The sequence below is a fragment of the Oncorhynchus mykiss genome, chromosome 12, assembly GCF_013265735.2.
Source record: "Oncorhynchus mykiss isolate Arlee chromosome 12, USDA_OmykA_1.1, whole genome shotgun sequence".
Classification (NCBI taxonomy): Eukaryota; Metazoa; Chordata; class Actinopteri; order Salmoniformes; family Salmonidae; genus Oncorhynchus; species Oncorhynchus mykiss.
Genome location: NC_048576.1, coordinates 75,262,836 through 75,279,723, shown reverse-complemented (window position 1 = coordinate 75,279,723; position 16,888 = coordinate 75,262,836). Strand labels below are relative to the sequence as shown.

At 48.2% G+C, this 16,888-nt stretch overlaps 1 protein-coding gene across 8 annotated transcripts in view; it reads right to left on the bottom strand.

The window, feature by feature from the left end:
- Positions 1-181: 181 nt before the first annotated feature.
- LOC110538383 (myocardin-related transcription factor A) overlaps positions 182-16,888 on the bottom strand; it is a 42,617-nt gene continuing 25,910 nt past the window's right edge. For 6 of the 8 annotated variants that reach the window (XM_036938424.1, XM_036938423.1, XM_036938425.1 and 3 more), the window contains 14 exons: positions 8,844-8,899; positions 8,619-8,694; positions 8,178-8,393; positions 4,996-5,273; positions 4,603-4,856; positions 4,327-4,492; positions 3,774-4,226; positions 2,844-3,656; positions 2,486-2,695; positions 2,236-2,352; positions 1,725-1,874; positions 1,529-1,618; positions 1,322-1,379; positions 182-1,219 (listed from right to left, as the gene is read on the bottom strand). In XM_036938424.1, coding sequence (XP_036794319.1) covers positions 627-1,219; positions 1,322-1,379; positions 1,529-1,618; positions 1,725-1,874; positions 2,236-2,352; positions 2,486-2,695; positions 2,844-3,656; positions 3,774-4,226; positions 4,327-4,492; positions 4,603-4,856; positions 4,996-5,273; positions 8,178-8,393; positions 8,619-8,694; positions 8,844-8,899 — 3,530 coding nt within the window. In that variant the 3' untranslated portion in view covers positions 182-626. The remainder of the gene's footprint in view (positions 1,220-1,321; positions 1,380-1,528; positions 1,619-1,724; positions 1,875-2,235; positions 2,353-2,485; positions 2,696-2,843; positions 3,657-3,773; positions 4,227-4,326; positions 4,493-4,602; positions 4,857-4,995; positions 5,274-8,177; positions 8,394-8,618; positions 8,695-8,843; positions 8,900-16,888) is intronic. The other 2 variants (XM_036938426.1, XM_036938428.1) reach the window with 1 other exon arrangement.

The following is a 16,888-nucleotide window of genomic DNA, read 5'->3' as shown; positions in this document are numbered from 1 at the left end:
TGTACCGGGCTCCTCCTGCAGTTCTCCTACTCAGTCAGAGCTGCTGTCACCAGACTGCTACACTGGAGCCACGGTCTGACACCTGCATGCATTCATGCTAACAAACAGCTATTTGATTCTCCTTCACCTTGGCTTCCCTGATCATCTCCTCTAAAGTTCTCATGAAAATAAGTAGGTTGTGTTTTTTTAACCCTAAAGCTGCTAGACAGATGTGATTATCGTCTTGTTCTCACATTACTGGTTCAACATTGTTACAATATCTCCACACTATTACCATCCTAATACTACTAAGGGCAATAATAAACGTAGACAATAGTCTAGATGGGTGGCTCCGGTAAGCTGCTGACTGGCTCAGATGAAGGAGCATCATCAACTACAGTCCGCAGGGTTTGTTAACAAAGGTATTACTGTATGAGCTACGTGTGTAAGAGGGCCTGCCTTATAGAACGTATGGGTATACATAAGAAATCTATCAAAGTGTTATTCAGTAAGAGGGACTGAGTTCAGCGTGCAGTAGAGCCCGTGTGTTTTTGAGTCGTTGTACCGTACGTTGAGAAAAGAGAGAAAGAGTTTGACAACGTAACACCAGCATCCAGCCGTGTGGATGACACTAAGACTGTCCAGGGCTATAAGCAGGAGTCCCAGTGGAGCTGCAGGTCTGAACTGTCCAGAAAGTCTGCTGAGAAGACGCTGGGGGGAGTGTGGGGGCCCAGGGGACCCAGTGGGGCGAGCCCTGCAATCTCGTTGCTCGCCCCTCCCATGGTGATATCCAGCCAATCCATGCTGTCCAGGGCATGGTCTCCGAAGTTCAGGCCAGGGGGGTTGGCCGTGTAGCCCGACAGCTCATAGGTGTCCATGGGCGAGGATGTGTGGTCCAGGATGCTGGGGGTGCTCAGCATTTGACTGTGAAGGTCGTCAATCAGGGTCAGGGGCCCGCCAGGCTCCACTCCCAGGAGGGGTTTGCCCGTGGTGCTCTCCAGGAAGTCCTCCAGACGTCCACTTCCTGTGTTGCTTACGTCCTGATCATCGGTGGCCGGCGCCTGCAGCTCCTCTTCCCCTGGGCTCGGCTTGGGGGTCTCGGGTTCGGGAGGGGTGGGGGGCGAAAAGTGGAGTTGAAGCTGGAGAGGGGAGGGGGCCTGAGAGCGGGAAGGGGAAGGGGTGTTGGGGCGCAATCGCGCCAGGGAAGGGTCGGGCGCTGGTTTGAAGGTGGCTGAGATTTCTGGGAGAGGAGGAGAGAGAAGAAATGTCAACCAGTAGGAGACAAATATTGAATCAGGAAACCAGGAGAAGCTCTCCTTCTCTATCGGCATTCAACACTCACCTCCTGTCTGAATCAGGATGTCGAAGAGGTCGTCCATATGCTGGGTGGAACCATTATCCTGGGAGCAAGACACAGGGAGAATAGTAAGTCCTGACACAGCCACTGAGTTGAGAGGTGAATACAGAAGAGCCTTGGCATGGTTGTCCATAATGAGACCTCTGAGACACAAACATAGAAACAGAAAGACAGCCAGGTGGCGTGGGTTACCTTGTCATCCGGTGGGTTAGGGGAGGGCGTTTGTTTGGGAGAAGGAGGGCTGAACAGGGGTTCATGGTCAAGACCTGGACTCAAATCCTCCTGATGGAAATAGAACAATGTTCTCATGTCTTAAATATGTATACTATTAACTTGTCCCTTTAAAGAACCGCAACTACAGTACAAGTTTTAACAAGTTCACAATTACTGTTTGAGCTGGAGGAGAGGGGGAGGTGTCTTTTTCAGAAGGGGAGGAGTCATCATTGGGGAAGAAAGGCTGGAGATTGGGCGGGGCAGAGAAGGAGAGCGCGACCCCTGGGGAGTGATTGGTTGACACCTGCAGCCCCGCCTTCTGTCCCTAAGCAAAATGGGAGATAAATCTTAATTAGCTGAGATGCAAATGAGCTGAAATATTAATTCTTTAAAACATAAATCACAAAGATGAGGTATATCATTACAGTAATTACCAGAATAATAATCACTATTACATTGCCTTAGTTATCAGCTCTTACATATCAAGGATGCTGTCAGTGTATTACAGGGTTTACATCATTAATTCACATAACACAGGCGATTATTGGATTCACCGAGGCAATTCTAAATGACTCTCTCACTTAATGGGACATTAGCAACAAGCCAGTCACCACCATAATTGAAGCTCCATTGACCGCTGTTCAACGGACATCCTACAAATCAGGCTTTTGGAACCTTTCCCTTACCTTTCTGGTTGGCTGTTTCACGAGGCCTGGTTGAGTTTTCGGTTTTGATTGGGTGTCACTGCTGGACAACTGAAGAGGGGATTGGCTGGGCAGCTTGGTGGGAGTTGACTGCAGTCTCTGGTTAGACCAAGGAGAGAAAAAGTGTGAGAAGAAAAGTAAGCAGCACAAGGAGTCCCTAAACAAAAATATTAGGTTTGAGTGAAAGAGGGAGGGAGAGGGATTTAAATGTAAGAGGGATTTAAATGTTTACCTGCAGTATGATGCGATTGGATGCTTTGCCCTGTGGAGTGCCTTGTGGCATTTCACTCCCTTGGCTCTCGGCACAGTGATTGGTCAGTGCGATGAGGAAATGGTTGCCGTTGCTGTCTGTCACCAGGGTAGGTGTGGAGTGTGTCTTGAGGAGATCCAAGGGGAAGGAAGTGGTGGAGCGCGACTGCTGATTGAGGAACATCTGAGACACCTGGAAGAGACCAAAGGCATTATTAGTCAGTGAGAGACACACACAAGGTGACACACTGACTATTTTGACTGGCATCACATTGGTTTTGCTGTCACTGTCTGCAGCTCTTGTTGTGACTAGCCAATGAGTTGTTTTGACTGCCACTGACCTGTTGTGACTTCAGCTGCTGTTGTTGTTGTTGTGCCTGCAATATCTGCTGATGTTGATGCTTTGACTGTAACAGCTGTTGGTTCTTTGATTGTATCTGCTGTTGTTGTTGGGACAGTAGCTGTTGCTGCTGCTGCTTGAGCTGTTGCTTGTGGGACTTCTTCTTCCTCTGCTGTGAGCGGTGTTTCTGCAGATTCTGCTGGTTCTGCTGTAGGAGCAGCTGCTGCAAGGCCTGCTGCTGTGCCAGCTGCAGCGCGTTGATCTGCTGCATCTGCTGTAGCTTCAGCTGCTCGAGCTGCGACCGCTGCTGCGCCTGGATCTGCTCCAGCTGCACCTGCTGAGGTGGGGCTTCCAAGGACGGCTCCACGGCCTCTTCCACATCCCCGACCTCCTGCTTGATGGTCATCTTGGTGACCTCCATGTGGCACTGGGAAGGAGTTGGGGAGCGGGCAATGGGGCAAAATGTGGAGGGGATGCTGGGGATGTCTGGGGGCTCTTCCTTCACCCTGACAAGGCCCAGGGGTTCTGGGGGGGCGTCCCGGCCCCCTCTCTTGCCCTGTTCCAGCTGGACGCGCAGGGTCTCCACCAGCCGCTGTTTCTGTCTTAGCATGCACGTCAGCGCCTCGATCTGCTTGTCCTTCTCCTGCAGCATCTGGTCCTTGTTCACAGACGGGGGTGCTACTTGCAAGCGTTTCTGCAGAGAAGCCATGGAGAACTGGCAGGCTGTTGGGGCCGAGCCGCTCAACTCCTCTTTGATAGTGCCAAGGTGCTGGGGGGAGGGATGGAGGCTTAGCTGGGTGAGTGGAGAGCTTACCTATTTGGAAAGAGAAAAGTAGTCTCAAGATTCAAACTATAAAACCGGATATCTGGGCACTATAAAAACATATTTTTTTAAAAGCAAGGACACATCTGATATAGAAAGGAGACCTACCATCTCCCCAAATGAGTCTCCATTACAGCTCGTCTCGTCTGGACTCATCCCAGCTAGCGAGCGGTCCGAGGGGGCAGGAGAGACTGGCGGGGAGGAGCTAGTGCTGCCAAAGTGCATGATCTGCTGTGGAGCAGTGGTCATGAACGGGAAGGTTGCCAAGGTTACCACACCTGCTTCTCCTGATTGGTGGCCCACAGAGGACAGGGCCTGGTGTTGGGAAAGTTGCTGTTGTTGTAGTAGTAGTAGTTGTTTTTGTTGTTGTTGTGTTGGGTGGTTGGTTTTGGAAGCTCCGGCCCCAGACCCTGTGGCACCCCCTGCTGTTGTAGTTGTTGCACTACCACCACCACGACTGTTCTGCTGAGCCTGGTAGTTCCTCAACCGCTCGATGAGGTCATTCTTGGTGCCTGATACAGGCAAGCTCCGCAGTTTGAGCTCATGCTTCAGTTCAGCCACCTGGAGGACAAAAGAAGGTGTCAGAATGTGAAATGTTTAGACACACAGTTGGTTTTGTCAACACAGTCAACTCTTGATAAATGCAACGGCTTTTACTGACCTTCAGGTCGTCCAGGTTAGGAGGCAAACAACCTAGTGTGGCCCCTCCTACATGTGTGACATTCTGCCGGCTTGGTGCACTTTGACTGGAGGAGGATGTCGAGGGGGCGGGTACGGCCGGAGAAGGAGAGGGGCCATTGGTGGGAGGTGGTTGATCTGTTAGTGGTCTGGAGAGAAAAAAACATGAGTCAAAACGATGATAGGATACAGGCTGGAGTTGATGGCTATGTGAAGCAGTTGTATACACACACGCGCAAACACACACTCACTCACTCACTTGGGTGGTGCAGGAAGGATGGTGTGGTAGTTGTAGTGTTGCTGCTGCTGGTTGAGGATCTGCAGCTGGAGGAAGAGCTGCTGCTGGTGGAGGATCTTGGCGTAGGTGGAGTCCAGCTGAGGGGGCGGCTCGTGGTCGGCCTTCTGGTCCGGGGGGATGTACTGGTGGTACTTCAGCTTCCTCACCTTGGGCTTGTTGTCCTTGGGCTTCTTGGATCGCTGAGGGGGGCGTTCTGAGGTGGGCTTTGGCTGGAACTGCAGGGGGAAGAATCATTGAGACGTGGTGGATTAAACACTGGACTAGTCTACTGTTAACAACAGAAGTAATGCTAAACTAATAATACAATGGACTTTGGTACAATACTCAGAATTAGCCGTGACAGCTGCCACTAACCTTGATCAGTGCAGGGCCGGTTCTCAGAACTGCTGTCCCATTGCTCAACTTCACTGGTTGGCAGGGCCCATGGAAGGGAGGAAGAGGAGGGGGTGGCGGAGGAACCTGAGTGAGAAACTGTGTGGGGGTGCTGTTGCAAGCTAGGGCGTCAGGGGGAGAGGGCAGAGGGCCGTGGCCCAGCGGAGACTCCTGACCAATGGGCTGCTCAGGAGAGAGAGTATCACTACTGTCCTCATCAAAGGAGGATATCTCCCCAGCAACCTTGGGGAAGTCTGTCTCTGAGGGAGAGAAAGAGGGATGAAGAAGAAAGAACAAAAGAGTGAAAAGAGAGAAGAGGGGGAAAAGAGGGAGATAAATAGTTAAAGTAGAATAATGAGCCACCAGTGACAGTTCGTACAAAGCAACAATCTGCCTTGTCATCGCTGTTGTGATGCAGTGTGAGAGAGCCATGTAAAAAGAACCCTTTGTGTCAACATTAGCCGTGCCATCATTCCTCTCAGTAGCCAGTCAGTCAGTTAATCAGTCAGTCAGTTAATCAGTCAGTCAGCATCAACAGAGGTTCCTGCAGTGGAAGCAGGAGGAGGTGGAGGCCTGCTGGGCCCGGGGCTTTATCATCACATGTATATGGCTGGTACATCCCCATGCCTTTGACAAAGACCATTATGGATCTTTTATTTACAGGAGGCAGGCAGTTGGAGCGCTCAGCGAGCACCGTTGGCTATTAATTTCCCATCAGTGGGAGATGATGAATAACCAATATGGGGTTTGATTCATTCTCTTCCTGAACCAATCATGTGATGGCTTCCCCTTTGCACCGCCGTGTGTGTGTTTGTGTGGCTGAGAGTGTGGAAAGCAGCACAGGTTGAGGTCATGTCCCTGTTCTCTGTGTGGATATGACTGCCTGTAATTTGATTGTTGTTATTAAGAACCACCGACTGCCAGGGAAATCCCCTGAGATTGAACCATGCTGGAACCTGACGCGCAGACATGTTCACGTTCATCTTCACAGCAATCAATCCAGTTTCCATCATCTCATTTATCTCACGGTTTAACAGCACAGTAGAGAATACCTGTTACGTGATTCCTTTACATTTAATACAACCAACTGTGCCAAGTCATGTCTTGATGCGTGCACAAACACAGCCACACACCCACACACAAACGGACACTCTCACATTTTATAGTGACGTGTGAAATTGAAATCAACATGTTTATGTGAACCGTGAATGCACAAATGCGAACAAACATTAGTATGATTAATACAAGGGCCCGCAGTGGGGAGGTTGGCCCCTGTTCATCAGAAAGTCATGCATTTACAGTATGTGTGTAAATACATATCTAAGGTTAACAATGATATCTCCATGCTTGGCAGCAGCTTAGAAGCATCTGAAGGCAGACAAGGCCCTTCTAGATGGGCATGGTGGGAGAACGCCAACTTGAACATAAATATGCTTATTTTGGCTGGAGGAGGAGATGGCCAGGAGGGACAAGCAGAGGTTCTCACGTTTAACACACATACAGTGCATTCACAGTGTATTCACAGTGTATTCACAGTGTATTCGGAAAGCACTCAGACGCTTGACTTTTCCACATTTTGTTACGTTACAGACTTATTCTAAAATCTCATCAACGTACACACAACACCCGATAATGACAAAGTGAAAACAGGTTTTTAGAAATGTTTGCAAATGTATTAAACTTAAAACAGAAATACCTTATTACATAAGTATTCAGACTTTTTGCTATGAGAATCAAAATTGAGCTCAGGTGCATCCTGTTTCCATTGATCATCATTGAGATGTTTCTACAACTTGATTGGAGTCCACCTGTGGTAAATTCAATTGATTGGACATGATTTGGAAAGGCACACACCTGTCTATATAAGGTCCCACAGTTGACAGTGCATGTCAGAGCAAAAACCAAGGCATGAGGTCGAATGAATTGTCCGTAGAGCGATTCACATTGTGTCGATTCACAGATCTGGGGAAGGGTACCAAAATATTTCTGGTCCCTAAAAACACAGTGGCCTCCATCATTCTTAAATGGAAGAAGTTTGGAATCACCAAGACTCTTCCTAGAGCTGGCTGCCCAGCCAAACAAAGCAATCGGGGGAGAAGGGCCTTGGTCAGGGAGGTGACCAGAGTTCCTCTGTGGAGATGGGATAACTTTCCAGAAGGACAACCATCTCTGCAGCACTCCACCAATCAGGCCTTTATGGTAGAGTGGCCAGACGGAAGCCATTCCTCAGTAAAAGGCACATGACAGCCCGCTTGGAGTTTGCCAAACGGTACCTAAAGACTCTCAGACCATGAAAAACAAGATTCTCTGGTCTGATGAAACCAAGATTGAACTCTTTGGTCTGAATGTCAAGCGTCATGTTTGGAAGAAACCTGGCACCATCCCTAAGGTGAAGCATGGTGGTGGCAGCATCAAAAAAAATAATTGAATCCATTTTAGCTGTATCGTAACAAAATGTCAAGGGGTCTGAATCATTTCCGAATGCACTGTACATACACACACACTGAGACACACACAGATGCACAGTATTAATGATGTGTGACTGGGTCCGAAGTGAGCAGAGTTCATATGAGATTTTATTCAGTACCTGTTCCTGATGACCTTCATATAGTGTCACTGGGTGGACTATTTTTGCTTATTCAGCAGATGTTCACGTCACGCTAGTGAGCAAATTAGTGAATTGTGGCAATTGGAAACATGGGGCTTGTGGAATGGAGGACTTCTTACAATAACCTGTTTGATGCTGTTGAAATGATAGGATAGTGTAGTGATCATGAGAGCTCATTTGCTAGTGTGGCTACATAATATGGAGTGGTACTGTGCCTGCTTGATACTGCTGCTTTAGTTACCTATGATGGCCTGCTTGATGCTGCTGCTTTAGTTACCTATGATGGTCTGTTTGATGCTGCTTTAGTTACCTATGATGGCCTGTTTGATGCTGCTGCTTTAGTTACCTATGATGGCCTGCTTGATGCTGCTGCTTTAGTTACCTATGATGGTCTGTTTGATGCTGCTTTAGTTACCTATGATGGTCTGTTTGATGCTGCTTTAGTTACCTATGATGGCCTGTTTGATGCTGCTGCTTTAGTTACCTATGCTGGCCTGCTTGATGCTGCTGCTTTAGTTACCTATGATGGCCTGTTTGATACTGCTGCTTTAGTTACCTATGATGGCCTGTTTGATGCTGCTGTGTACAGGCAGGATGTTCTTGTGAATGAGCTCCATGGGGCCGGGCCGGTGGGAGATCTTGTCGTTGAGGTCGTCAGCCAGACGGGCCCTCTTCAGCTGCAGTTGTTTGGCCTGGAGGGAGGGTTCCACCGACGTCTCTGAACACACAGCACACAGCGGGTTAGCCAGCCAACAACCATCAGGCACGTGATCTTTATCAGGGAACCAGGAAATCAAAGCTGTGAGTTTCAACATCAATGCTTAAGTAATGATGCAGATACGAAGGTACAAGCACACAGCACAGCTACCAGTTATGGCACTCAATATCAGCTAATGGAATGGAAGAGCAAACAATTGAGGGAATTTATTTTGTAGCCTACATTTTTCAGGTGCAGCACCCTATGGCTCAGGGAGGGGGCGCTGTCTGAGAAACTCACCCTCCAGAATGTGCATCCTGACCAGCTCCGACCTCTCCGGCCGACTTCGGATCTTCCTCTTTAGGTAGTCTTCAGTCTGGGAGAGGGGAGAAGAGGAAGAGAAAAGAGGAAGAGAGAAGGGGAGAAATGATTCACTTTTTAACCAGTTCACCGTTGAGGGTCAGTTTAAAAGTGTTCATCTGACAGACACCACAAAGAGTGAGAGGAGTATGAAGAGAAACTCACCCGCGCTCGCTCTAAACTTCGTCTCTGTTCGTGGAAGGCAGCTGGACTTTTCAGTGCTGGAGAGAGAGAGAGAAGACATTAACAGGGCAAAGTGTATGTTCATGCTGATGTTTAAAAAACAAGTGTCTAGAAACTTATGTCCTCATGTACCAGGCAATGACTTCATAATGTACTTTACATTTTACACTTGAGTACTCCACACCAATAGCATATCAGTATGCCTCTAGTCATGCATGAGTCAAATAGCAGGTTTCCATTTTTATGGTCTGGCATAGTCACAAGGTGGGAATGGAATGGAGACATCGAAGGGTTCTCCCTGAATGTGATTTTCCACTGTTTGAGAATTACTCCAGCCACTAGATGTTACGTCCCGGTCTATAGAGTAATGCATGTATTGTATATTGAGCTATCATATAGGTAGGTACCTGCAGTACCTTGTTTCTGTGGGGAGAAGTGACATGTAACCTGCTTCTGCAGTCAGAGCAGACAAGAGACAGCAATAAAGAGAGTGCTAGCTAGATTGTCAGTCACACATTAGCTCTCCCTCTCTCCCCCCCTCTCCCTCCAATGCACAGTGTGTGTTCTGACCGGACGGGTCAGATCAGTTGGCCCCAGGTCAGCCTCATAGTACCAGCACAAGCCTCAGTTCACCCCGTTGAGCATGAGCACATCACTGTTGCCCCCATACCCCTAGGACTCTACCCCCGTGCCCCCTAGCCTCCTGGACGGGTACATGACCGCCTCGGGCGGTGCGGTTCCAGCGCGCCTGTCTGTCAGTGAGGAGAGAGGACCGGGAGGGCGATGATGAGGTCAGAGCCAAAAGCCCCATTTTTCTGCATGAGCGCCCGCATCACTGGCCTCCAACCCCCTCGCTGCTGACACACTGCCCTGCTGTTAGGGTACAAGAGGGACTGCTACGTAGCAGTTATAACATGTAACGGTCCTGCTACGCTACAGCCATCTCAAACGTTTGTTTATTCTTCCTCGAGGGTTGATTTGAAAATCCAACTATTGTAATGGAAGGGGGCGGCTCTCAGGGGCTGTGGTTGTTTAAGTGAGAAAGACAGAGGAGAGCCAACCAGTAAAAAGCACAGCCCCCTTCATTATCGAGGCATTGTGCTGACAACATCAAAGAGCCATTCCAGGATCTGAAGACAGGAGGACTTTGAGAGTTAGGTGTTATCCTGAGTAATTTATATCTGGTTGAAGTCTGAGTTGTGTTTTTATAGTGGAGTTGAACCTGTTTAGTCTGATGCTGGGTGTTTGTTTGTGCAACTAACTGTACATGAACCCCACTTTCACTCTCTTTTTTCACTTCCTGTCTGGCTTCCTCCCGGCTTCCTCCCCTTCCTTCTAGTCACAACACCCCATTATGTAACCAAGATGTATGGGCTGAACAAATTGACCCTCATTACACCTTCTAATTGAATTTAATGAAAGATAATAAAACAATAATTGCTGTTGCTCTCATAGCACCCTAATCTTCATTAATTAGATATTCATTGTGGAAAGTGTTTTCTGAACCTTCCTTCACCAAATAATCAACCAACATGACTGCGAAAAATACATCTAGCCTCTTGAGCAAAACACATCCTGACCATGTACATCCTGACCACTCGCCACTGAAGAAATGTACATGGTGAAAGAATCCTTCTCAGTCCTTACCTGCGCTCCTAAATGGACTGACTGTGTCTGTATCTGTGGCTAAGCTTACGAACATCATGGACCGTGATGGATTTATGCATCCAGAATAACGAGAGTCACCTAAAGTGCATCTGCGAGCGCGAGGACGAGTGTTTCATGCATGGTGGTGTGTGGATCACGTCTTCTCTGCAGTTCTACTAGTAGCAGCGCGCAATGTCTTAAAAGTGGATATAAATAACATGTAAGGTAGGATATCACCAGGTCTGCTTATTATAGCCCAGTTTCACACAGTGTGACACAAACACACCCTTACACCACAGCCGGCTAACCATGCATGCAGTCGCGCAAATATTGTTAACAATTCCAACCATGAGAAACAGTCATGATTGTTATTTAATTCAATACACGGTATGTGATTTCACTCGCTATAACAGCCATCTAATAAAAACAGCTCATGTCAAATCATATAAAACAATATTCAACCGTCATTAAACTGCCCAAAATGGACAATAAAGTATCGATTCTATTTTAAAGGTCATTTTGAGTCCTGTAATTGAAGGCTGGACAATATGTTTCATTGTTATCTTGAATTAGACAAATGCTTTAAATGGCAAAAATCTAAATGTCTCTCCACAGAGACATGAGTGTGTGCGTCCTGAATATGCTTCACTGCTTTCTAGGTTAGAGCGTATACGCCATTATCTTGACTTAGTAATTCATTTACATACACTCGTAACAATGTGCGTAAGAAAACGTATGACTGTTAGCCAATGTCTTAGAATGTTGTGTTATCCACCCAACAGTGCACATTCAGGCTAATGTTTGTCTGGACAAAGAGCCAATTGGCTGAACACTATTAATACAAAAGTATGTGGACACTCCTTCAAATTAGTGGACTATTTCAGTCACAAGCATCAGCTGGACTCTGGAGGAGTGGAAATGCGTTCTCTGGAGTGATGAATCACACTTCACCATCTGGCAGTCCGACAGAAAAATATGGGTTTGGTGGATGCCAGGAGAACGCAACCTGCCCCAATGCATAGTGCCAACTGTAACGTTTGGTGGAGGAGGAATAATGGTCTGGGGATGTTTTTCATGGTTCGGGCTAGTCCTCTTAGTTCCAGTGAAGGGAAATCTTAACGCAATAGCATACAGTGACATTGTAGCCGATTCTGTGCTTCCAACTTTGTGGCAATGGTTTGGGGTAGGCCCTTTCCTGTTTCAGCATGACAAAGAGTTCCATACAGAAATGGTTTGTCGAGATCGGTGTGGAAGAACTTGACTGGTCTGCACAGCAGGTGTCCACATACTTCTGGTCATGTAGTTACGTATCTCTGAGGTGGTGAGTAGAAATGTTGCAGGCCTCCGATGGAACCAGTCCTGCGGTCAGCAGTGATCAGAGGAGCCTGAGACTGAACATCGCCCCTACAGTTAACACTCATTTAGCTCTTCTCTTTTTCTGTGGTTCAAACAAAAACATAGCTTTTTCATGAGACCACTTCCTCACTGCTCTCTGATTGGATGGAGTGGTGCAACCCTGGGATTGCATAAGACAGAGAATGTGTCCCAAATGGCACCCTATTCCATACAACGTGCACTACACCAAAAATGTAAGAGGGAATGAGAGGAAAGAGAAGTGGCTGTCTGCACACTGACAGTACCAGCAAGGAGGACCTATTTTGAAGTGATACTCAGACCTAGAGGTTAAATATGTATTCAGGAGGGAAGCGAGAGGACGAGGGGTAGCGAAAGAAATAGTCAGGAGACATGATGACTCACCTGTCGTCAGGTGGTCGTTTAGCAGACCAATGCCTTTCCTGTGACTGCTACTCTTTCCCTCTCCTATTCTCTGCCATCTCCTCACACCCTCTCCTATTCTCTACTGTTCACTGCCATCTCCTATTCTCTGCCATCTCCTCACACCCTCTTCTATTTTCTGCCATCTCCTCATACCCTCTCCTATTCTCTGCAATCTCTTCACACCCTCTCTTGTTCACTGCCATCTCCTATTCTCCGCCATCTCCTCACACCCTCTCCTGTTCACGGCCATCTCCTATTCTCTGGCATCTCCTCACACCCTCTCTTATTCTCTGCCATCTCCTCACACCCTCTCCTATTCTATGCCATCTCCTCACAACCTCTCCTATTCTATGCCATCTCCTCACAACCTCTCCTATTCTATGCCATCTCCTCACAACCTCTCCTCACACCCTCTCCTATCCTCTACCGTTGTTTGCCATCTCCTCATACCCTCTCCTATTCTCTGCCATCTCCTCGCACCCTCTCCTATTCTCTGCCATCTCCTCACAACCTCTCCTCTCCTCTGCCATCTCCTCACACCCTCTCCTATCCTCTACCGTTGTTTGCCATCTCCTCATACCCTCTCCTATTCTCTGCCATCTCCTCTCCTCTGCCATCTCCTCACACCCTCTCCTGTTCTCTGCCATCTCCTCACACCCTCTCCTCTAAATGTTCTCTGCCATCACCTCACACCCTTTCCTATACTATTCTCTGCCATCACCTCATACCCTCTCCTATCCTCTGCCATCTCTTCACACCCTCTCCTATCCTCTACTGTTCTCTGCCATCTCCACACACCCTCTCCCCTATTGTTCTCTGCCATCTCCACACACCCTCTCCCCTACTGTTCTCTGCCATCTCCACACACACTCTTCTCTCCTGTTCTCTGCCATCTCCTCACACCCCCTTCTCTCCTATTCTCTGCCATCTCCTCACACCCTCTCCTATTCTCTGGCATCTCCTCACACCCTCTCCTATTCTCTGGCATCTCCTCACACCCTCTCCTATTCTCTGCCATCTCCTCACACCCTCTCCTATTCTCTGCCATCTCCTCACACCCTCTCCTATTCTCTGCCATCTCCTCACACCCTCTCCTGTTCTCTGCCATCTCCTCACACCCTCTCTTGTTCTCTGCCATCTCCTCACACCCTCTCTCCTGTTCTCTGCCATCGCCTCACACCCTCTCTTGTTCTCTGACATCGCCTCACACCCTCTCCTATCCTCTGCCATCTCCTCACACCCTCTCCTATTCTCTGCCATCTCCTCACATCCTCTCCTATTCTCTGCCATCTCCTCACACCCTCTCCTATTCTCTGCCATCTCCTCACACCCTCTCCTGTTCTCGGCCATCTCCTCACACCCTCTGCTATCTCCTCACACCCTCTCATGTTCTCTGCCATCTCCTCACACCCTCTCGTTCTCTGCCATCTCCTCACATCCTCTCATGTTCTCTGCCATCTCCTCACACCCTCTCATGTTCTCTGCCATCTCCTCACACCCTCTCACGTTCTCTGCCATCTCCTCACACCCTCTCCTCTTCTGTTCTCTGCCATCTCCTCAAACCCTCTCCTCTCCTGTTCACTGCAATCTCCTCACACCCTCTCCTATCCTCTACTATTCTCAGACATCTCCTCACACCCTCTCCTCTCATGTTCTCTGCCATCTCCTCACACCCTCTTCTCTACTGTTCTCTGCCATCTCCTCACACCCCCTTCTCTACTGTTCTCTGCCATCTCCTCACACCCTCTTCTCTACTGTTCTCTGCCATCTCCTCACACCCTCTTCTCTACTGTTCTCTGCCATCTCCTCACACCCTCTTCTCTACTGTTCTCTGCCATCTCCTCACACCCTCTCCTATTCTCTGCCATCTCCTCACACCCTCTCCTATTCTCTGCCATCTCCTCACACCCTCTCCTATTCTCTGCCATCTCCTCACACCCTCTCCTGTTCTCGGCCATCTCCTCACACCCTCTCCTATCTCCTCACACTCTCTCCTGTTCTCTGCCATCTCCTCACACCCTCTCCTATTCTCTGCCATCTCCTCACACCCTCTCCTATTCTCTGCCATCTCCTCACATCCTCTCATGTTCTCTGCCATCTCCTCACACCCTCTCATGTTCTCTGCCATCTCCTCACACCCTCTCACGTTCTCTGCCATCTCCTCACACCCTCTCCTCTTCTGTTCTCTGCCATCTCCTCAAACCCTCTCCTCTCCTGTTCACTGCCATCTCCTCACACCCTCTCCTATCCTCTACTATTCTCAGCCATCTCCTCACACCCTCTCCTCTCATGTTCTCTGCCATCTCCTCACACCCTCTTCTCTACTGTTCTCTGCCATCTCCTCACACCCCCTTCTCTACTGTTCTCTGCCATCTCCTCACACCCTCTTCTCTACTGTTCTCTGCCATCTCCTCACACCCTCTTCTCTACTGTTCTCTGCCATCTCCTCACACCCTCTTCTCTACTGTTCTCTGCCATCTCCTCACACCCTCTCCTATTCTCTGCCATCTCCTCACACCCTCTCCTATTCTCTGCCATCTCCTCACACCCTCTCCTGTTCTCGGCCATCTCCTCACACCCTCTCCTATCTCCTCACACTCTCTCCTGTTCTCTGCCATCTCCTCACACCCTCTCCTATTCTCTGCCATCTACTCACACCCTCTCCTATTCTCTGCCATCTCCTCACACCCTCTCCTGTTCTCGGCCATCTCCTCACACCCTCTCCCATCTCCTCACACCCTCTCATGTTCTCTGCCATCTCCTCACATCCTCTCATGTTCTCTGCCATCTCCTCACACCCTCTCACGTTCTCTGCCATCTCCTCACACCCTCTCCTCTTCTGTTCTCTGCCATCTCCTCAAACCCTCTCCTCTCCTGTTCACTGCCATCTCCTCACACCCTCTCCTATCCTCTACTATTCTCAGCCATCTCCTCACACCCTCTCCTCTCCTGTTCTCTGCCATCTCCTCACACCCTCTTCTCTACTGTTCTCTGCCATCTCCTCACACCCTCTTCTCTACTGTTCTCTGCCATCTCCTCACACCCTCTTCTCTACTGTTCTCTGCCATCTCCTCACACCCCCTTCTCTCCTCTACTGTTCTCTGCCATCTCCTCACACCCTCTTCTCTACTGTTCTCTGCCATCTCCTCACACCCTCTTCTCTACTGTTCTCTGCCATCCCCTCATACCCGCTGCACTCTCTCCAACACCCTCCCCCCCACCCCTCTTAAGTTAAATGTGACCCTGGCCTTGTTGCTTAGTCTGGCCCCAAGCAGAACTTTGGTTGTCTTCTGATCAGCTTAAGAAAGGAGAAGTAAACATAACAGAGAAGCAGCAATAGCAGATATAATAACAATGAGCAATACAGCCCAACAAAGCTGCTACTGTGACTGTCTAACACTGTTGCATTTTAACCACTCGGAAAGCACAGTAAAGAAAGATTCTAACGTATCAAGGCTGTTAGTAGTAGAATGAAATGCGAGCCTTTTTTGTGTTGGCCGCACATTGAATTCAATCCCGCTGCACACAACACTGTGTGCCGTTTCACTTGTTACCAGCAAAGGTTCATGGAGAGTGCCCAGGGATGGAAGACTCAAATGACTACTCTAGCCAAGTCTGACAGCCACTACACACATCGGTCTGAACAGAGTGTGAATAAATTCAACGGCACCCTTGGTCTCAACATTACTAAAAGGAGTAGATTACAATTGGTATCTTCTCGAATACTCCAAAAGCATGGAGAATGGGCATTGTTAAATACTTGTCTAAACGCTAAGGTAGTCTGTGTCAAACCATAAGACCTACCCCTTGTGTGGTTCCCTACAGAACACGGAAAATGTGAGAAATGTATAATAGTGTTCTGTTCCTGTAATACTAGGCAGTGTACTGTAAATATGAACAACTTGTAATGCATAGAGAGTAACGTTAGTACATGTTCATTTCCTTTACTAGGCCAAATAGGGATTTGAAAGTGAAGAGAGAACGCGTTCTATTGGCGGTTCAAAACCCTGGCTGAGGAGGATCGTGCATCCTCAATGAATGAAATGCCAAAAGAAAAACATACTGGTTTATTACTCATAAACCCAATCAGATTGAACCCATTCATGTCCATAACGGAAATGTATCATTTCCTTTGGTACACTTGTTCTCTGAGCTTACTGATGGACATTTTTTACCGGCCAAAGCATTTGTCTACAATATGAGGTTTTGATATTGTACTATATTTAGCCTTTGGACACATGGGGTTACTGTCTTGTTCAAATGATCCGATCTTCATTTTTGGTACTGTATATACAGTGCCCTCTGTAATTACTGGGACAGTGAAGCATCTTTTCTTATTTTTGCTAGGTCGTCATTGAAAATAAGAATTTGTTCTTAAATGACTTGCCTAGTTAAATAAAGGTAAAATAAAAATAATAAAAACTGTTTAGAAATTACAGCACTTTTTGGACCTGAAAATAGCTGTACAGTGACGCTCCCCATCCAACCTGACAGAGCTTGAGAGGCTCTGCAAAGAAGAATGGGAGAAACTCCCCAAATACAGGTGTGCCAAGCGTGTAGCGTCATACCCAAGAAGACTCAAGGCTGTAATCACTGCCAAA